The sequence below is a fragment of the Rhinatrema bivittatum genome, chromosome 12, assembly GCF_901001135.1.
Source record: "Rhinatrema bivittatum chromosome 12, aRhiBiv1.1, whole genome shotgun sequence".
NCBI lineage: Eukaryota > Metazoa > Chordata > Amphibia > Gymnophiona > Rhinatrematidae > Rhinatrema > Rhinatrema bivittatum.
Genome location: NC_042626.1, coordinates 9856539 through 9878627, shown reverse-complemented (window position 1 = coordinate 9878627; position 22089 = coordinate 9856539). Strand labels below are relative to the sequence as shown.

The window sequence follows — 22089 nt, the reverse complement described above, 5'->3', positions numbered from 1 at the left end:
TTCCCCTCCACAAACCAGCGACCCTCTGCCCTCTCTCGTCCAAGCAACTATCCAGGCCAGCTGCTCCACTCACATCAGCTCCCGCCTGCGGAAGCAGGAACCCCAAAGAGATTCTAGGTTTTAATGTTTAAGCTGCTGCGCTGGACAATCGGAAGAAGCAGGTTGCCCGCACTGACTGCCACGGGTTTTTGGAGGGCATAGGGCATTACTTCAGTTTTATTCTTCAGTCAGAGGTCACAGTATGCCGCCAACCTCGCTCCTGCCCCACTGGACAGGTCCGGCACCAACGTAGCAGCCGCACAAAACTGCCCTCGCGGGCGGCCTGCTACAGAGTGAACGCGGAGTCTGTGCGGCAGTAACGCAGGACACCACCCACGCCTCACCACCGTACCACCAACGCACCGCCCCGGCCTCACCACCGTACCACCAACGCACCACCCCAGCCTCACCACCGTACCACCAACGCACCACCCCAGCCTCACCACCGTACCAATGCACCACCCCAGCCTCACCACCGTACCACCAACGCACCACCCCAGCCTCACCACCGTACCACCAACGCACCGCCCCGGCCTCACCACCGTACCACCAACGCACCGCCCCGGCCTCACCACCGTACCACCAACGCACCACCCCAGCCTCACCACCGTACCAATGCACCACCCCAGCCTCACCACCGTACCACCAACGCACCACCCCAGCCTCACCACCGTACCACCAACGCACCGCCCCGGCCTCACCACCGTACCACCAACGCACCGCCCCGGCCTCACCACCGTGCCACCCCCACCACCGTACCATCGCAGCGCCCCAGCCTCACCACCGTACCACCCCAGCCTCACCACCGTACCACCAACGCACCACCCAGCCTCACCACCGTGCCACCCCCACCACCGTACCATCGCAGCGCCCCAGCCTCACCACCGTACCACCCCAGCCTCACCACTGTACCAATGCACCACAGTCGTTTTACAAAGGGAACCCCCTCTAGGAGGGCGCAGGCGACGTTCAGTATTCACGTCTACGCAGCGTTTCACCTCTCTTAAGGCTGATGCTAGTTGTTGTAATGGGGGGTGTGGGGTGACGGTGCCGAGCCATCCACTAGAAACTGAAGTGGAAATGCCAATTCATTTCACCAGGGGTCACCAGACAGCCAAGTAAAGACATTCACTGCACTGCCGCCTGAGCCAGATCTGAAATGACTGCCCGGGGAGGGAGGGGATTACCAGCGGTGCGGATCTACCGAGCTGTCTGCAGTGGAAGATAAAAATCAGCTCCTCACACACAGACTCGCTCACCGGCGGCGAGCTAAAGCCGCGTGGATCCCTTGGCTTAAGGAAGGGACTTGGCATTAAAGGGTTTTCCTTTCACTGAGCTCCTGGACTGTTAATCCCCCTGAGATAAGGAAGGAGCAGAGGGGTTCCTGCTTCCAGCAGTGCCTCACCTGTCCAGGGTCCCGTGGCCGAGCTGCACTTGTCCCATGGGTCTGTGCTGGGGAGCCGGACTCTGCTTGGCCGAATTGGTCCCTGAAGGAGGCCCCCGGTGCTCTGAGGAAAAGAAAAACAACCCAAACGCAGTATGGAAATGACATCAACAGATGTCAGTAATTTGGCAATCATACAGGTCAAAAAGCACAAGGCAGCCTGCAGTCAGTCTCAGCAGCTTTTTGTTTGGGTTTTTTTAATGCATTATTTATTGAAAGAGTCCCACTTGACAGTTTGAGCGCAGTATTAAGAATGGTCCCATCAGGACCGTTACCTTCAAGGTGTCCCCAAAAAATTAGATTTACATGAAAAAAACAAAACAAAACAAAAAAAACAACCACCCTGTACTGATGAAAAAAATAGGAGAGACATATAATGGGATTAATGAATAGAAAAAGGCTACACCCAGATTACTTTTTAATAAAGAGATAAAAGCTGTTGATGACGGCTTACGCGAGATGAGGCAAAGAGCAGATGCACTGCCGAAACGAATGTGCAATGGAAGGAATGCTCATTAGGGATATGCACTGCCGAAACGAATGTGCAATGGAAGGAATGCTCATTAGGGATATGCACTGCCGAAACGAATGTGCAATGGAAGGAATGCTCATTAGGGATATGCATTCGTCACATCTGCCGGTGGGTGCACGTGTACCTCGCCGACTTTCTAGCTCACACAGGAAGACGGAGAATATGCGCGTATCTTATTAAAAACGCGCACATACTCTCCACGCCAGACTGGAATTCGAGGGAGTTCTGTGTCTGAATGGGCCTGGTTTTCACAGCTAGTTTTACAGGCTGGTTCTGGGCGGGAAGAGCTGCTGGACTGCTACTCATGCAGCTGGAGGGGAAGGATTGTGTTCAGGGGTTTGTGCCGCGGACTGAAGAGAAGGAGTGGAAGGAGCTTTCTCGCGTTCTCAGAGAGACGCACCCCCTCCCTCTTCCTTGGCCAGGAAAAGCCCTCAAGGGCAACCAAAGCAACCCTCGGCGATCCAGAGTTGGAAAAGGAAAAAACTCGGGCATGAGCAAACTGGCCCCTGATGTTTTCAAATCGCAAAAACCTCCTCCCCATGCCCCCTCCCCACCCCCAGCTGCTGTTGGATTTTCAGTTTTGCGAGTCCAGCGTGAGCTGTCAGCACTTCTTACCTTCCTCAGCGATCACGGTGAGAGTGACTGTGTTTCCAGCGTCTTTAATAAGCTGCACGATGCTGTCGTGGGACAGCTCTACGATGGACTGGCTGTTCACGGCCAGGATGTGATCGCCCACCTTCAGCTGCCCGCAGCGACTGGCAGGGCTGCCCTCAATAACACGTCCGATCTTATGAGGAATCACTGGGGGGAGGGGGGGGGGAAACAAGGAATAAGATGAGACTGGAGGTGGGGTTCTTTTCTTTTCCAAATGCTTTCCCCCAGTTTCCTTACTGTTTAAACGGGCACCAGAAAACTTAATCTGAGGTGCGACCATGTTCACCCCCGAGCTCTCTACTCTGCAGAGCGCATTCACTTTCAGCTCAGCGCACAGAGAAGATTTAAAGCACAATCTGCTTGGGCCCCTTACCGCCAGGCGGAGGCTTGCTCTTGGAGGTGAGGATGACGAAGCCGAAGCCTTCGTTCTCTTTGCGCTGTAGCACCACCTCGTAGGTCTCCGGGGGAGGGCGGTGCTTCAGCCTGGGGGAGCCGGCCTGGGAGGGGACCTGCAGCTGGGGCTCCTCCTCTTCTGAGTGCTTCTCTGGTAAGACAGGCCAAGAAGAAAGATGACGACTGTCGGCAAACCGCTCACTAACTAACCACAGCTGAGCTGATTTCCAGACTGCCAAGTCCAGCGGGAGGGTTCACGTCCACCCTTCTGGGAGCTCTGCTTAGCAATTTAACTTAGGCACAGGAGGCATTTCATGCTGGCACAGGTGCAGGCTAGAGAGAAAGCGGCAGCATTTTGAAATGGTTTTATATTATATTATATTATGTTTTCCCCTTCTTGTCCCATCCTAGGGACTGTGCTTCCAGTTCTCTGCCAACTCCTCTCATTAGAGGATGCAGAATGAGGGTACAGAGCCACTGAGCAGGATATTAATACTTCTTTGTATGTTGCATGCAAACAAAACACAAAATGACATGAATCTTCAGCAGGTCCTTAAGACAGCTTTAGGGAGCCCTGGGCTAGTTTATCGGTGCGCGCCTGACCTACCGCTGTAGAACACCTTCCGTCGGACAGTGAGGAGGACGTGGCCGTTCCGAGCTGCATTCGTCATCAGATCCAGGACCTGCTTGTGCGACTTCCCCCTGACAGGCACCCCATCGATGCAGAGAAGCTCGTCGGCGGCACGGAGGCGGCCGTCCTTCTCCGCCGCTCCCAGCGGGATGATGGCCCCTATGTAAATCTGAACAGATGACAGAGTAACCGTCATGTGCCGTGCCCTGCCGGTCTCCAGAGAGGCCTGGTTTCCAAAAGGTGCATGAGATGCGCATGGGAAATATTTGGCTCGGAGGACCAGGCTAATTAGCAGATTTGGGGTACCCTGAAACCCAGACTTCTTTTGGGGGCCGTAGGGATCAAAGTCAGAAATAATGCACTGGGCCATGCGGGGAAACACGAATTGCCTCAATGGATCGCATGTTTTATTCTGGCTGACCCCAAAATAACCGCATTTTCATCATTTGGGCTCCTGCAGGGTTTCGCACTGTGGGAACCAACATATTCTCACTGCCCATACGTACAATATCCCAGGGTGAGGAGAAATTTCCAGGCCAGAAAGCCTACCCCTCCCCCGACACCTCCGCTTCAGCCCGTCTAGGCTGGCAGGCATTTTAAACGCAGCTGGCAGAAAAAACTCAGGGCAACTTCTGCAGCAGCTGCGGAATTTTGCCCAGGGCAGGGCGTCGTTCCTGCAAGGATCATCCTCTCCCCGACGCATTTTTACTGCGTGGTTGCTAGAACGCACTGGTGCAGAGAGCTGCAGTGCAAGCTACCTACCATATAATCCCACAAGGTCACGAAACGGTCTTTCATTTACAATGCGACTTTAATCTCCAGAGGCCTGCTTTAAGCTGAATAACCTCTCCGTGCATCACAGGCATGATCAGTCACTGGGCAAGCAAGGAGCATTCATTGTGGTGGAGAAACGAAGGGAACGCAGGAGGCGAAAGGAAGGCGAAACAGGCAGACGCGAGGGGGCTCCTGAGGTAGCCGCCTCCTGTTTGTTATGGGCGTCTGTGACCAGAAGCAAAGACAATCCCGCTGGAATCCTAAAGGAGCGAGCCCACGCCGTTTTGCTGCTCGGGATGCAGACGTGATGAAATCAAGCGGCTCCAACCCAAGACGTGGCCCTCGCCATGTCACCAGGGAGAGCACGAGCCAGTCCTGGTGTAACCCCCATGGCACATAGGGTAACTCAATCTAAACATCCACAAAGCACGGAAGGTAAACCCAGAACTGGCTCAGACTGCCCCCGACGACACGGGCCATCTGGTCACCTTAAGTATAGTCTACATTTCTTACTTAATTAGATCTCAAAGCCCCAGTGCCAGAGACTTCAGTCAGAGTAAATTAATATCAGGGTCGCTATTTTTACACTAATTATACACACACACACACACACATATATATATATATTTATTTTTCTTATTTAGTTTAAATGCATACCCAGCTTCCAACCAAAGTATCCAGCACTCCCTTCACAGCTCAGTTTCCCAAATCCCACTGCAAACATTTCTCAAAGCAAACAAGCAATGAAATCAGAACGGGACACCGGAGCGTGAGGTCTGAAAAAGCAGGCACAGCTTTGAAACAGGAAAGCCAGCGACTTGAAAATTCACTTACTGCCTGGTCTGGCCCATCCCCTCCAAGGACCCTGAAGCCGAATCCGGATTCCTGTTTCCGCAGGAAGATATCCAGGTCCTTGGCATTGGGAGCTGGCGAGAGAGAAGCACAAAGGGTGAGCGCAGAGAATGGTCAAGCACAGGATTCAACCAGAAAGTGGAACCCCCCAAAAAAAGCATTAAACTATCAGGTTATCAGCTCGCTTGTGCTGCGGAGGTAAAAAGGTTAGCTCACGGTTTCTAACGGCTGCGATCCCCGAATGGTACGTGATACGGCGTAGCTCTAACGTAGGCCCATGTTACATGAAACAACTATTTCGGCTGCCTTCCTCTAATTTTCACAAGGCGCCTTCCCCAACCCCCTCCCCTGCAAACCGCCAGTCATCAGCGCCAGACGAAGACTCCGCCCCCGTCGGCTGAGCTGGGAGTTGACCATTGGGGGATCAACAGAAGTCACTTTACAGGGCGCCCATCCACGGCCAGAACGTGCACTGCACACCCATAGTCTACTGCCGGGGGTCAAACAGAAAATGTCCCCAATCAACAGCGAGAAGCACATTCCCTCCACCTGAGCCATCCGGCAGTGCCAGCTCCTTCTGACGCGCGTACAGACGTGACCTATGCTAAGTCACGCTCCACGGATACAGAGACATAGACCACGAGATGTCATTACGTCTCCACAGCGAGAAGCACATTCCCTCCACCTGAGCCATCCGGCAGTGCCAGCTCCTTCTGACGCGCGTACAGACGTGACCTATGCTAAGTCACGCTCCACGGATACAGAGACATAGACCACGGGATGTCATTACGCCTCCACAGCGAGAAGCACATTCCCTCCACCTGAGCCATCCGGCAGTGCCAGCTCCTTCTGACGCGCGTACAGACGTGACCTATGCTAAGTCACGCTCCACGCATACAGAGACATAGACCACGGGATGTCATTACGCCTCCACAGCGAGAAGCACATTCCCTCCACCTGAGCCATCCGGCAGTGCCAGCTCCTTCTGACGCGCGTACAGACGTGACCTATGCTAAGTCACGCTCCACAGATACAGAGACATAGACCACGAGATGTCATTACGTCTCCACAGCGAGAAGCACATTCCCTCCACCTGAGCCATCCGGCAGTGCCAGCTCCTTCTGACGCGCGTACAGACGTGACCTATGCTAAGTCACGCTCCACGGATACAGAGACATAGACCACGAGATGTCATTACGTCTCCACAGCGAGAAGCACATTCCCTCCACCTGAGCCATCCGGCAGTGCCAGCTCCTTCTGACGCGCGTACAGACGTGACCTATGCTAAGTCACGCTCCACGGATACAGAGACATAGACCACGGGATGTCATTACGCCTCCACAGCGAGAAGCACATTCCCTCCACCTGAGCCATCCGGCAGTGCCAGCTCCTTCTGACGCGCGTACAGACGTGACCTATGCTAAGTCACGCTCCACGCATACAGAGACATAGACCACGGGATGTCATTACGCCTCCACAGCGAGAAGCACATTCCCTCCACCTGAGCCATCCGGCAGTGCCAGCTCCTTCTGACGCGCGTACAGACGTGACCTATGCTAAGTCACGCTCCACGGATACAGAGACATAGACCACGAGATGTCATTACGCCTCCACAGCGAGAAGCACATTCCCTCCACCTGAGCCATCCGGCAGTGCCAGCTCCTTCTGACGCGCGTACAGACGTGACCTATGCTAAGTCACGCTCCACGGATACAGAGACATAGACCACGGGATGTCATTACGCCTCCACAGCGAGAAGCACATTCCCTCCACCTGAGCCATCCGGCAGTGCCAGCTCCTTCTGACGCGCGTACAGACGTGACCTATGCTAAGTCACGCTCCACAGATACAGAGACATAGACCACGGGATGTCATTACGCCTCCACAGCGAGAAGCACATTCCCTCCACCTGAGCCATCCGGCAGTGCCAGCTCCTTCTGACGCGCGTACAGACGTGACCTATGCTAAGTCACGCTCCACGCATACAGAGACATAGACCACGGGATGTCATTACGCCTCCACAGCGAGAAGCACATTCCCTCCACCTGAGCCATCCGGCAGTGCCAGCTCCTTCTGACGCGCGTACAGACGTGACCTATGCTAAGTCACGCTCCACGGATACAGAGACATAGACCACGGGATGTCATTACGCCTCCACAGCGAGAAGCACATTCCCTCCACCTGAGCCATCCGGCAGTGCCAGCTCCTTCTGACACGCGTACAGACGTGACCTATGCTAAGTCACGCTCCACGGATACAGAGACATAGACCACGAGATGTCATTACGCCTCCACAGCGAGAAGCACATTCCCTCCACCTGAGCCATCCGGCAGTGCCAGCTCCTTCTGACGCGCGTACAGACGTGACCTATGCTAAGTCACGCTCCACGGATACAGAGACATAGACCACGGGATGTCATTACGCCTCCACAGCGAGAAGCACATTCCCTCCACCTGAGACATCCGGCAGTGCCAGCTCCTTCTGACGCGCGTACAGACGTGACCTATGCTAAGTCACGCTCCACGGATACAGAGACATAGACCACGAGATGTCATTAAGCCTCCACAGCGAGAAGCACATTCCCTCCACCTGAGCCATCCGGCAGTGCCAGCTCCTTCTGACGCGCGTACAGACGTGACCTATGCTAAGTCACGCTCCACGGATACAGAGACATAGACCACGGGATGTCATTACGTCTCCACCTGAGTGATTCAATGACTGAAATGGCAGGTTGGTCAGTGCTCTGAGAAGGGGCAGATGGTAAGCGATGGGGTGGTCAGTGCACAAAGGGTCAGGAGACACGGTCTCGTACGCTTCAGCTCTCTCATACATTGGGGCATGTCCCAGAGAGATGGGTGGGGGGGGGGGGGGGGGGGGGGGAGGATACTTGCTGTCGTATTTAGGATCTTTACATTACAAAAACGACACTGATGGGTCCCCAAGTCTCAGAGGAGACTGATTCCAGCCTTTGTCCAGCGGGGAGCGCTCACTTGCCTGGCTAGTGGTATTGAGCCCAATATTCAAAGACATCCAGTTAGCTAAGTTACCCGGATACAACTTAGAAGGAATATTCGGCAGCACGGCTAAGCAGCTGAATGTACTCGGATCAGTTCTAGTGAGCCAGGTAAGTTGTATCCAGGTAACTTTACAGCTGCTATTCAGCAGGTCTAACTTATTTGGTTAACTTAACCAGATAAGGCTGAATTGTAGGCACTTATGTGGTTAAGATAAGCAGATTAAGTTGCCCCCCTCCCCTTGATCCGCCCCCCCCCCCCCCCAGATATCCGGCTTATCTGCTCAGCCAAATAAATAATTATCTGTCTAAGTGGCAGGTGCTAAACATAGCTGGATATTCCCTATTTATCAAGCCAAGTGGCACTAAATATCAGGTGAGATAATGCTAATAGCTTGGGTAGGGGGGGTCACACTGCAACAAGCAGGCCACAGTACATCAAGTACAAGGATGAAGTGAGGAAAATGGGAGGGGGCTCAAACAATAACCCCCGTCCAGAGAGTGGCCAAGGGGCTACGGGATTATTCTGATGTACCAACCCTCTCCCCAATTTGATCTTCCTTACAACAAAACTGGACTTTTCCCAATCACATCTCTTCCAGAAAACTCAGCTGCTTCTGAACACCTCCCGCACTGGGGAGAGGCCAAAGGGACTCCCAACTTCCAAAAATTCATGCACGGGACGCTTTGGCACCTGTGTGACGGGAATAAGGATCACAGCGCACCTAATGTCGCCCCCCACCCCCCCCCACCCCAAAACGCAGGCCCGGTGATGTTTTCCAGGACCCATTAGAAAACGGGTTTGCTGAATTTCGTTTTTCCCTTTGCAGAATGCGGCGGAATCGCGCATCCAAATCCTGGGGAGCCGGGCCGACCTGTTATACAGACAATAACGATAGCAACCCTACGGTTTCAGTACCTAGGATGTGCCCAGACTAAGTCGCGTCCAGCCCAGCGTCCAGCGTCGGCGGCGAGAGGGAGTCTGTAGCAGGGGGCCCCCCCCTCACCCCCTTCCACTCTCCAGAGCGCTGAACCCGTGGGGGGAGGGGGGAGACACCCCCCCCCCCCCCCCTCGGCTATACTTACGCTTGTCTTCAAAGATATTCTTGGACTTCATGTAAACCTCCGAGGGGTCGAGTTTCGGGGAGCTCGACCTGACAGCGTTGGGTGGGAACGGCAGCGGGTGCGGCGCGGGCTCGTTCGTCCCGATGGCCTCCGAGCTCCCTGAAATCTCCTGCTTATCCGCTTTCTGCAACCAAAGAGAAAAATAGAGAGAGAGACCAGCGCCAGTCAACATCGGGACAGAAAACGTCACGAGGTGGTGGCGTTTGGATGAGAGACGGGTAACTTCCTGCTCTTTTCCTGGAACGATAATAAATCCCTCTCTGCGCTCACCAGGACATGCTTTGGCCGGCACCTCGCTCCTTCCTCTCCCATCTCAGAACCCGAGGCTTGTGGTCCTGCTCCCGTTACGGAGAGAGAGAACTATAAAAAGCGAACAGGAAGGCCTTCGGGGGAGAGAGACGGCTCCACCCCCCAGAGCCTGGAATCCTGTTTTTCCTGCCCAGCCCGGCTGATGCGGCAACAATGCATCGCCACGTGCTCGCCATGACACAACCCCCTCAGGGGCTGCCCTCGTGCCGGGATCGTTTATGTAACAGCGCTTCACTCTATCTGTACGCGCTGACGCCTGCGCTGGCGCACACGGGATTCAGCACTGCAACCCCCCCTTCCCAACACTCACGGAAGTTACAAACCTCTCCCGGTACTCACCCCTTTGGCAGTTTTCGCTGGCGAGGAAGGACCTGCAGGAAGAGAACAGAACACACCTGAAATTTGGCAGTCGCCTGGCCACCTCTTGGAGGATTTTCCTCCTACTGTAAGCTGAGCGCAAAACCCTTTCAGAGCACCAATAAATCCCAGGTGTGATTCACCCTCTTTTGCCACCCAGGACCCAGCACGGATTGGGGGGGGCAAGGTTTGGGGACCTCCACGGCTTCCAGTATTTTTTTACTTCCCCGGTTTTCTCGGGTCTTGCACAGAGGACTGTGTGTGTGTGAGTAGGAGTAGAGGGCGCATCATGCGATGGTGGTGGGGGTCACCCCCTGAGCTAGCGGCAGCACAGGAAAGTGGCCAGCAGCCTGCAATTGTGATCCTGGAGACCCTGGTCTCTGGCTGCCCCCCTACCCCACCCCCAGTCACTGACGGACCTCACGCGAGTCCCTTCGGTGGGTAGGAACGAGCTGCGATCTGAGCTTCTTCAGATGGGGGGGGGGGGGGGGAATTCAGGCCTTGTTGGGCTGATCAGACGGTTCCTGTGCGACTCGTGTCCTGCGTCCTTGGCTGAAAACACTAAGAGATCACCTCAATGGTTACTGAACGTTGTCGCGCTGACGTGGATTTAAAATCCTCTCTTAGCAAGCCGCGGGGGAGGGGTGCTCGGCATTGCGGCTCTGCAGCCCATTTACATTGAATTGTTTTTGTTATTTATATTTTGATATTTAGTTTCTGTGAAGCTATGTTTGTTATGATTTGATTTTATGTATGTATGTATGTATGTACGTACATCGCCTAGGCCTTTTTGTGTTCGGCGTTTAATAAATTTTATTAAATGAAATGAAAGAATCCCTCTCCCCACCTTATTTATTGTCAAATCGCTTTCCAAACAGACTAGGGTTCACCCAAAGCGACCTCATCATCCAGCAGGAGGGGCGGGAAAAACACAAGCAAGAGAGCAGTGAAAAGTGTGACTGTCGTCTCAAAATCGGAGCAAAAATCTTAAGAACATAAACAGACCAAGGGTCCATCAAGCCCAGCATCCTGTTTCCAACAGAGGCCAATCCAGGCCATAAGAACCTGGCAAGTACCCAAAAACTAAGTCTATTCCATGTAACCATTACTAATGGCAGTGGCTATTCTCTAAGTGAACTTAATAGCAGGTAATGGACTTCTCCTCCAAGAACTTATCCAATCCTTTTTTAAACACAGCTATACTAACTGCACTAACCACATCCTCTGGCAACAAATTCCAGAGTTTAATTGTGCGTTGAGTAAAAAAGAACTTTCTCCGATTAGTTTTAAATGTGCCCCAATGCTAACTTCATGGAGTGCCCCCTAGTCTTTCTACTATCTGAAAGAGTAAATAACCAATTCACATCTACCCGTTCTAGACCTCTCATGATTTTAAAGACCTATATCACATCACAAACAACTAAATTATTTAAAAATGTGTTTTGGGCAGTAGCTTGTGATTTAAAGAGCTCTCATGCACTTCTCTCCCTATACAATTTTAAGGTGAATTTTAAAAGCCCAACTCAAGCCGAAATTAGGGGATGCGCCAATATGTAGGCATGTGCAGAGCAGATTTTAAAAGCCGCCCGGATACGAGTGTATGTGCCACTGCATGCACATATAAAACGTGTCCAGAAAGGGGCGTGGCATGGCAGTGCCATCGTTTTTACTTAAAATTTGAGCATAAATACTTGCGCGCACCGGAGTGCCCGGCCACGTACGTTTACTCCTTATGGCTAACGTGTAAGTGTTAAAACAAAACAATTCTACGCAGATCGGCGGGGTTTTAAGGGTTGGGAGGCTATTAAACTAGGAGGGGTTTGCAAATCCTATTTTTTCCCTGGGAAACCGGAAATGGCGGCACACGGCTTTTAAAATCCCCCCGCTTACGTGGTAGATGCATCAGTTGCACGCACGTGTGTGCACGGTCAGGCTCCCTTTATCACGTGTGCACATGTATGCGCGCATGTTATAAAACGGCCGCATCCCTGGGTGCGCGCCGACGAATGCGCGCAGACGGGCGCCCGTGCGCCACTTTGAAAGTGTACCGTCTTTATACTGATCACTTCTAATTTCAGAATTAAACACGCCACCACCAAATCCCAGTCTCACCACCCCCCCCCCCCCCCCCAAAAATAAAAAGAGAAAAGGGTAAAATCTTTAAACCCGGCAGCTGCAAATCACACTTCAAAGGGAAAGGTCCCCGCAGGTACAACGCTGGCGAGAAAGCACACACGGGGATTTCAAAAGGACATCTCAGCACACCGGCCCCGCCCCTTTTATCCCAGAGATGGGAAGGGAAGCTTTCGGCTGATGGTTTGACGCCCGGGTAAAGCCGCTGAAATACCACTCTCCAAACCTCACATCTTAAGTAACATTTTAGGATGTAAATATCAGCTTAGGGCACCTCCTGCTAGGCAACCGTTTCATTTTTTTTGTTCTGGCAGGGGGAAAATTTCTCTTTATCGCACAGCTAAAATTAAATGAGGTGCAAAAAATACGTTTTGTACTCGTCCCCCCGTCCCCCGTCCCCCAAAAAAAAAAAAAAGAAACAGAGAGGCCTTTATAGCTGATGACTCACAGAGCAGCTGGAACATCTCCCTAAGCATTTAAATGCTAAATCAGATTAAAATACCAGACAGAGAGTACTGGCGGGCAGCAAGGACCCCATTAATAAAGTAGATGCAGATTAATGACATTCTCTAGTACCTGGCGGAGAGCTGACTCAGAGTCAAGTCAGGTGCAAGCTAATTAGCAGAGCCAAGTCTCTAACGAAGAGTAACTCCAAGAGAGGAAGACTAGACAGTGAGGGGAATTGTACCCACCTCCTCTTAGGATGAGTAACGGCACCTCTGCTCCCACCGGAAACTGCTTCAGGACCTCCACCACCTGCAAATGCGTCAAGTTCTGGATGTTCTGGTGGCAAATCTCCTTAATTACGTCTCCTTTTTGAAGGCCATGGCACCACTGGCTATCTAGGATCATCTTCACCTTTTGCCCCATGGGGCTGTCTGCTATTGCAAACCCAAAGCCCTTGGGGCCTTTCAAGAGAGGGATGGCGACAAGTTCCGTAAGGGAGCTGCCCGAAGACGCCATGGAGACCCGTTGTTCAAGCGGTTCCAAGGAAGGGCCATTCAGACGACCATTGATCACAGTGTGGCCTGGTTTACCATTCTGGTCCAAAACAACCGTTCCAGGTTTCAGGTCCTGGCTGCTTATGCCAGTGTCCCCTTTGGCTACTGGCTGGCCATTGACGATTGGAACGGCGGCAACAATGTCTCCCGCGGGATCTTCACTGTCATCGGGAAGCGGATAACCTCGACACAAGGTCATGTTCACATACTGGTTAACGGGAATCAGCTGGAACATCTGGACCACTTCAGCATGGGTGTGGCCAAGGACACAGGTGCCGTTTATGTCAACGATGACATCACCTATCAAAAGCAGAAAAAGAAGACATCATTAGAAGGTAAGTTAGATCATACCCACGTCGGAGACCTCTGAAAGAATTTACAGCCAACTTGCCTATGACCTCAAGCATTATCAAGATGGCTTGGGGAGACCTGTAGGCACTCTGTCTCAGTGGGATCATCAGTTATACTATACTTACCGATACCATCCACCATCCATTTTCAATGCTCCTATTTTTTATTTTTTTTTAAACAAAAGGGCATGATTTCTTTGGGTTTTTGGGGTTGGCATTCTAATTTGTATGTACACACACACACACACCCACACTCTCTCTATTTGGTAGCACCATAGAACCCAACAAAGTCTGTTCCGGCTACAATAAATAATATAAAAAATATAAAACTGCAGCCAACATGAACTGCTTATTGAAAACAGAGCCTGGCATACCCAGTGCGCTGCCGCGGTTAAAGGAAGCGCTCTGGACTTCAATAAGCATTGCAAACTGATCTGAAACCCGGGCAAGGTTACAGAAAGGTTTTGCAGGTTTCTTCCAGGTACTCTTCAATTATAAATCTTCCCACAGCTCTTTCCGGCTGGTTCCCAGCTCCCCCCCCCCCCTACTCCCAATTAAGGGATAAATGTAACTTCCAGGCGAAAGAATAAAAGTAATAATCCCCGAGCCTGTGTATTAGCAGAATTTTTAAATGCCGCCCCTTTTGTCCAAGGATTTAAATTTCCTGCAAGTCCAGTAGGAGACAAAAAAAAAAAACAAAAACCAAAGCACCTATGAAATGCACACTGGGAGAGCTGCTAAGGCACGGGTCTGCGTCTCAGCCTCCGCATGGGAGATCTTGCTCCGAGTGTCAGAGGGAAGGGGAGTTGCTGTATTTTGCTTCTAGGTTTGAATGTGTCTTGGGGGGAGGTGATAGAATTTTTTTAAGGCGTTAGAGTGTACAACTGTTTTATATTTTGTTTGTAAAACCGCTTTGATGCTGCTGGGAAAGGCGGGTAATCAAAGGGGGAATAACAAAATGACAAAAACAGAAATCACGCAAGGAGAACCCTCAGGCGGAGGAGAGATGCCACGAGATCCAGGAATCCAGCAAACCTTCCACGCCGACATGGGAGCGCTCAGGAGAACCTTCCCGCCCTCATTCACCAGTGCGAAAGCAGCGTAGCCGCGTGCGTCTACCGCGCGCACAGGAGGCCGTTCCCTCGGCATGCGTCGGCGCCACCCCTGCCGTTCTTCAACGGGAAAGCACCGCCCTCCGTGCCCGGCTGCTGCTCTCGCTTCATAAAGCAGCTCTGCCACGCGCGTGGCATGGGGGGGGGGGGGGGGGGGATTAGCTGAGCGTCGCGCCATCACCTGCGTCGTTTTATCTATCTGGCGGGTTTCTAAGCTTCACCCACCCTCCCTCCATTCCCCCACCGGTAATCTCGTCGCGGATGAGCGGGGCCGTCTGTGACACGCAACACTGTCTTTCAGGCAAGCACGGAGAAAGAGAGCCCTGCCAGCCGTCTCCTCTCGCCACACGGGGAAGCGAGGCCGGCACAGGGGCGGGGAGGGGAATCGAGAGCTCACGCCCCCAGACTTAATATCGATCAAAGCTCCAAGGAGCGTCCCCCCCAAGCTCTGCTTTTGCTTTCTTTGGTAAGGGATCCAGCAGAATTAGCAGAAAGCTTCGCTTACAAACGAAATCAAGAGAAAACGAAGCGTTGCTCGTTAGGGGTTAACGAGTCAGAAACGAATTCATGAAGAGAACGCAGGTCCTGCCGCGGAGCGCAGGTTTTGCTTTTGGAAAACGCACTTAACCGCGGGCAGACGCTAAGGTCCCGTCGGGTACGTACGGGAGACGCACATTCAAACAAGGCTGCTCGCGCTCTCTTTTTTTTTTTTCATCTCTGCCAGGATTTTCTTCAGAGCGGGAGGAAGGGTGGGGGATGAAAGGGTGTTTTCTCACCTGGGGAGATTTTGCCGTCCTGAGCCGCAGGGCCGTCTTTCAGGACGTTCTTCACCTGCAGGAACTCGTCGGGTCGGTCCCCTCCGATGATCGTGAAGCCGAAACCCATGGCGCTCTTCTTCAAGGAGGTGCGCAGGAGGGCGCCTTTCAGCTGGGAGGGGTCCCTGGTGAACAGCGACTTCTCTGGATCTGTACGCACAAAAAAAAACAAAAAACCCATCAACGATGGCGACAATAAAGCCAAGGGCACAAGGGAAGCCCTTCAGTGCACCCCCGCCCTAAATAACTTTTACACAGGGCTTTTATCAAAGGGGGCAACAGATGAGGTGAACCGAAAGGGCTGGCGCGTGTTTGAAGCCAACCGCGGGGCCACATCTGCAGCGACCCGGTGCCAGGTATAACGCAGGGGAGGGCAGAGGGAGGAAGGGACTGGAAGCAGACATCTGGCAATCCGGCAAGCAAAACCTGCACAGCCTCTGGACAGAGCCCAACCCCGGGGGCGCGGCGCTGCCACCGCATCCCTCGCACCAGCCGCAATCGCTGCCGGGAATCTCCCCCAGGGAGCTCAGTGTTAAAGGTCCCGTGAGCCTCTGTCTCCCGTTCCCTCCCCCCACCCCCAGTCTCGCGGGGCCTCACACCCCACAGTGACATCCATGGCTCTTTTGCCGTGCCGAATGCCAGGACTTCAAAACTAACACCACGGGCCTAAGTAGCAGGATTCATGAGCCGTCCCCCTCTCCCGGCTCTCGGACCTCTGTGCTCCAATCCCAGGCAATGCCTGCCCACAGCAGATACCAAGTGTCCGTATCGATAAAAGGAGAGAGAGTGGCCTGGCCTGGCAGCGCCAAGCCCAGAGCCAGCAGGGCGAGGGGGAAAAGCTACACGTTCAGCTTAACCTGACGGTCTTAAAAAGGCGAGGGGCGGCAGGGTGAAGATGCACTCTCAGAAACGTGGTCACAAATCACTCTTGAACGGATCAGCCTTTTTTTTTTTATTCCGTGCATATGAAGATAGGCCCGGAGAATGGAGCACCGGATGCTCTGATGCTGCAAATCAGCGCGCGTGATTTATACCCCGCAGTAATGAATTAAGGAGAGAGACTTCATCTCTCACTATGCACAGCACTGCCCTCTGCTCAGTAAATTAATTTGCAAAATAAATCGTTATAATGATCACAATTTCACAATGGTGATGAATTTTAAAAATCTGCATTTATTCAGTGCCTTTTAATCCAAACATATTTCATAATTCTTACGTCAAGACACATGCAAGCAGCCACCTCTGGGGTGCATTGATACCATCACTACCCAATTAGATAGGTAAACCGAGGCATGCAGAAGGGGGCTGTGAAATGAAAAAGCCAAGGTCATCTTAAAGGTCACTGGCTGCGCTCAGCTTAAAAAGTGAGCCACAGGGAGAAAAAGCGTTGCACCCTAGGCCACACAGAGCTGGGATTAGAGCTCACAAATTCCCCGACACCAAGCACCAAACCACTGCTCTGTCCAGCCAAACCCAAAACTCCCAGCATGCTTCAAACCAGCAAATTCTTTGCACAGCGCTACCGGCGCCCGCCTGATGCCCGGGAGAGGACAGGGACACCGCTGAAACCCGCTCAGGAGGTATCTGCGGTCACAGAAGTCACTACGGCACCATCAGGCTGCACGGGCGCCACGGAAAGCAAACCGGGCCCGGTCAGGGCAGGACTCCAGCTCAGCAAACTGCCACAAAGTCTAGCAGGCAGGGGGCGGCTAAATCTCAGATATTTCCACCGGCACACGTCACCACTCTCCTGTTTCTTCCATCTGGTGAAAGCTGTGTTTTGTAGAATTTGATTTAATAGAAAAAAAACCCAAAACAAAAAAAAACCTTCCCCTTCAAGGAAGGTCCTCATCACCTCCATATCTTGCCAAAGGGGGCCGAATCAATCCCGTGCGCTCGCCGCTGCGCAAGGCTCAACACGCCTGATCCAATACGGGAATTAGCGCATCCAAATCACCGCGCGGCTAATAGCGCTCGTCACGTGTAAATTCCATGCAGGTGAGGCTATTAGCTAAATCCCCGCAATCCAACAAGTTTTCTGCGTGACCCAATGCGCTCCTTGCAAGGCGGCACATTTTACAGCAACCCAGGGCTGGCGCAAAGGTAAAACACGCCCAAGGGCGCATGGCCAAAAAAAGAAAACCCCTGCTTTCCGTGATTCTTCCTAATAGTATCATCTCGAATCTAAGTAGGAGGAACCAAATAAAGCAGTGTTTATTTAAAAAAATAAAATTCTGGACATCCAACGCACACACACAAGATACATGACGCAAGCCTTGTGTCTTGTGCGTGTTTATGACGTGGCAGGAGAAAACGGACACTCGTAGATCTCGCGTCCGTTTTCCCGACTCGCCTGACAGGCGCCTCCTCCTGAATGCCTGATGCTGAGCAGGCGCTAGGGACGCACATTTGTCCCCAGCGCCTCCTTTTTCAGCCCGACCCCCCTCATTTAAATATTGGATGGCGTGCCCAGGATAATGGTGCGCGTTAGGAAAATGTTTTCGGCGCACATTCGTTGCATCAGCCCCATTGAGAAGGAGCTTGGAGGGGACAGAGGCAAAGGCAGTTTCTGGGGAGCCCGGGAAGACAGAAATGCACTTTGCTACCGAGCACCTCTCATACCTATTAAGGCAGCAGCAACTGCAGCAACGTTTGTGGCTTTCCATACCTGCAACGGGGGAGAATTTTTATTCTGTTTTCCTACAGGGAAGCCAGCCTCGTAAAATCTGTCAAAGTGGGTCCCCTCCCCAACAGCTTTCAAACCGTTCATCCAGTTTCATTCAAATTTCTGCCACAGACGGTAGAGCGCCCGGTGACCCTCTGCTCACACTTCTCATGTGCTCTCGACTGCCCTCTCCAGCTGGAACCTCAGGGAGGTCAGAGGTCACTGCGAGGTCGCCGAGCATACTGAAAGCGGCACTGCCATTGGGTAGCCACGTGCAAACGTGATGCCATGTTGACTTTTAAAGAGGGCAGTGCCACTGAAATCTATGGAGGGTGCCACCTTCCAAGCCTAAGGCATGCCAGTGTAAGAAAGCGAGAACTTGCATCCCAGACAGGCTGGGCCCACCAACCTCACAGCCCCCAGTCGAGAATGCAGAACGACAAATTCCCCCAAGTCTTTTTGCCAGGGATGCGTCGACTTCACCGTAACTTCCTGGGGCAGGGGGAGCCGGCTGCGGTTTCATTCCGGTGCCATGCTTCCGCTACTCTCGACAGCCACTAGGTGTCGCTGTAGGCGCGCTGCACGGCTCCCCCACCCATCAAGCACCCGTATGGAAGGCCCTTGGTGGCATCGAGCAGTCGGGATGTGCATTCGTTTCCTCCGATTCAGCGGAACCGGAGAGTACGCGCGTACCTCACTATTAAAACTGCACGCCCATTACCCGTTTCCCCCGCGTGTGCTACAGGAGTGAGCGAGGTACGCGCGTTACCACCGCCTGGGAGGAAACGAAAGCGTGTCCCTGCCGAGCAGGGACCTGGCGGGGGGAGGGAGGGAGCTGCAAGGAACAGCAGCGCTGCAGGCTATGCTTCTGTCTACAGCTACAAGGAAAACAGGAAGGTCATTTAAGGTTTGAAAAGGAAGCCATACCTGGCTTTGCAGTGCCGTCCGTCTGTCCTTGGCTCAGCTGCCCCTGCTGTTTTTTCCTCTTCGCTTCCAGCACTGGATTTTCAAACTGGGTTTTTTGGTTAATGTGGCTGGGAAGATTGGGAAGGCAAGACAGGAAAGGAAAGGGGGCGGTGAATAAAAGTATACACGTTAAAAACATGCCAGAACCACCCTACAGGATTTTAAAGGGGTAGCGAACACTAAGAGGTCCATACTCAGCACGGATGAACGTATTCGGCCAGCTCTGGAGGTGTATTAAATAGTGTGCGGTGCACTAATGAACATAGCCGGCTAACTTTATGCAGACCAGACTTAGCCGGATAATACTGGAGTTAGCCCAATACTTTATCCTTCTAGTGCAACTCCTCCCCCGAAATATCCCTGGACCGCCCCCAAGTCATCCGCATAACAAGATGGCCAGCTAAGTACCCAAATATTCATTTAGCTGGATACCTTCCGAGTTATCTGTCTAAATAGCTCTAAATATGGACTCTTAAGATGGTAACGTTGATGCTAGCGCGTGGGTGCACACGTATGCGCGTACGCCAGCTTGTGCCAAAGGATGCAGCCATTTTACAACTTACACGCGTGTACGCGTGCACGGTATACAATGGGCTATTCGTGCGTACACAATTTTATATGGACGCTTGCGTTTGCGCGCAAATGCTGCCTCTACCGCATAAGTGGGAGTTTGTAGTAGACACTCCCGACAACGCAATTACCAGTTTCCCCAGTTCATTCCTAGTTTGCCCAGGTAAGGGACAGGACTTCCTCATTAGCCTCCCTTTTACCCTTAAAAGTCCGCTGACTAGCCTAGTTTTGTGTTTTAGGACTCACACGCCAGCCACAGCAGAAGCAAAGTTACCTGGTAGGGGATCCCGGCGCGCCCTTGCGTGCGTAAATATTTATTTATTTATTTATTTGCTGCGTTTTATATACCGTCATTCGGTAAAGCCATCATAACGGTTTACAAAAGTTCAGATTGCACTGCTTTTAACAACTGAGTAAAAGATATAACAGGAAGCATATTAAACAAAACAGAGAGACATTCAATTGCAAAGATGATAATTGGCACATGCACTATGGATTGCACTAAGGGGTGCACAAAGGGGAGTGCCCCTTTGTTGCGCCCCTTCGGTGCGCGACGTAAAGCGCGGCGCCTGGTGGTGAGGCGGTTTTCAACTGCCGACGGAGCTCTCAGTGACATCGGGGAGGGGGGGGGGCGTGGTCTCACGATCGGGTTCCTCTCAGTCATTCAATTTCACTATTTCCCCTCACCTCCCGATGTTAATCTCCCTTCGTTTCTCATCATTCATAAATCCAGACCAAGCCCACGTCCCTCCCCTTTTTCATTAAAATATTTCTGTGCACACACCAGGCTTTAGCTATCGCCTTGTCGCACTGCTTCGCTGTCTTCAGATTGCCAGACACCGTCACCCCCCCAAGGTCCTCTCTTGGTCCGTACACATCACTCATTCACCCCCGCCATCATGTAAGCTCTTTTGGATTACTGCACCCCAGATGTGCGACTCTGCGCGTCTTGGCATTGAATCCCAGCTGCCAAATCTTTGACCACTCTTCAAGCTTCCTTAAATCACGTCTCATTCTCTCCTCCTTCCGGCGTGTCCACTCTGCTGCAGATCTTAGTATCGTCCACCATTGAATTGTCCATAGTTATACATGCGTGAGTGCACTTAGATGGGTAAATGGCTTTTGAAAATTGCTAGGATACTATGTTACATTGTACGTGCGTAACTCCTTTGAAAATTAACTCGTTTGGGTTTAATTTTTATTAAATCTGCACTTATTGCTCAAGCGCAGAAATTTAACTTAATGCACAGATAATGGCTAAATTGGACTGTAACTTTCCAACGGACGGCAGGTGCACACGTACGCCCAGAGTTGTGACCATTATATAGCGCGTGCACATACGTGCCTATGTTATAAAAGTCCAGGTGCGCACATGGGTGCATCTGATTTTGCAAGTGGGCGTGCACAGCCGCGTAAAGTCGTATTTGAGCAGCTCAAGCAGGGGAATTTTATAACCTGCGCGCGTCCACACCACGCCCAGTTTCATTTTGTCCACCAGTTCGCCAGTCTAGAACTAGATCCTCCAAGCCAAGATATTAAGTCTGAGGTCCCAAAGTAAAAAAGAATTAAAAATTAAAAAAAAAAAAAAAAAATCGGCTTGCGGCTTGAAAACCGGACGCTCAATTTTGCCGGCGTCCGGTTTCCGAACCCATCGCTGTCAGCGCGTTTCAGAACAGCCGCCGCTCCTGTCCAAAAAAAGGCGCTCGGGACGCGCCAGTGTCCCGAGCGCCTCTTTTTACCGCGGGCCCTCATTTAAATACTGAATCGCCCGCTCTCCCGCGACTTTTACTGAATCGGCCTGCTCAGTGGCGGATTCATGATGTGTCCTCTGCCACCCAGGCTGGCCGAGGACACATCACGCGGTCTGCCGAGCGCGGCAGAGCACGTGACTGGAGCGATCGGCCCACCGGGGGATGCCCGATGCCCTGGTGGGCCGATCCGCCCCTGGGCTTCCTTGTGTTCATAGCTGCAGTTTTGGTGGGTTTTTCCTGGATAAGGCTCAGGCCCCACCTTGCTGCACTTTGTGGCCCTTCTCCCCCCCTCCCCCCCCCGTCTTCGAGGGAAGAGGCAGGAGCCCTCTCAGGATGCAGTCTCTCCAGCTTCCCACCCGCCACCCCAGCTCCCACCGCAGACCTGCAAAGCAGATGCTGGCGAGGAAGCCCAGGCTGTGCCCATTCTTAAACAGGAGGAGTTTCATATTCCCCTTTTTTTAATTCTGTCCAAGGATGTTGCTCATATTTAAGTAGGGTTTAGCTGGGAACACGCTGTCAAATTAATTAAAGGCAGAGACTTGCCGCTCAGTAAGCTGAATTGTGATTCTTTATTCCTGAAGTCGTTACCCTTTCCTGCTAATG

At 52.4% G+C, this 22089-nt stretch overlaps 1 protein-coding gene across 3 annotated transcripts in view; it reads right to left on the bottom strand.

Annotated features, from left to right (window-relative positions):
• The window catches only part of MAGI3 (membrane associated guanylate kinase, WW and PDZ domain containing 3), a 188192-nt gene that overhangs the window by 18911 nt on the left and 147192 nt on the right, over window positions 1–22089 (bottom strand). For all 3 annotated transcript variants that reach the window (XM_029574247.1, XM_029574245.1, XM_029574244.1), the window contains exons 8-17: window positions 19127–19233; window positions 15496–15684; window positions 12949–13557; window positions 10106–10137; window positions 9419–9581; window positions 5302–5393; window positions 3670–3862; window positions 3043–3213; window positions 2631–2816; window positions 1445–1547 (exon numbers count right to left, since the gene is read on the bottom strand). In XM_029574247.1, the coding sequence (XP_029430107.1) occupies window positions 1445–1547; window positions 2631–2816; window positions 3043–3213; window positions 3670–3862; window positions 5302–5393; window positions 9419–9581; window positions 10106–10137; window positions 12949–13557; window positions 15496–15684; window positions 19127–19233 (1845 nt within the window). The remainder of the gene's footprint in view (window positions 1–1444; window positions 1548–2630; window positions 2817–3042; window positions 3214–3669; window positions 3863–5301; window positions 5394–9418; window positions 9582–10105; window positions 10138–12948; window positions 13558–15495; window positions 15685–19126; window positions 19234–22089) is intronic.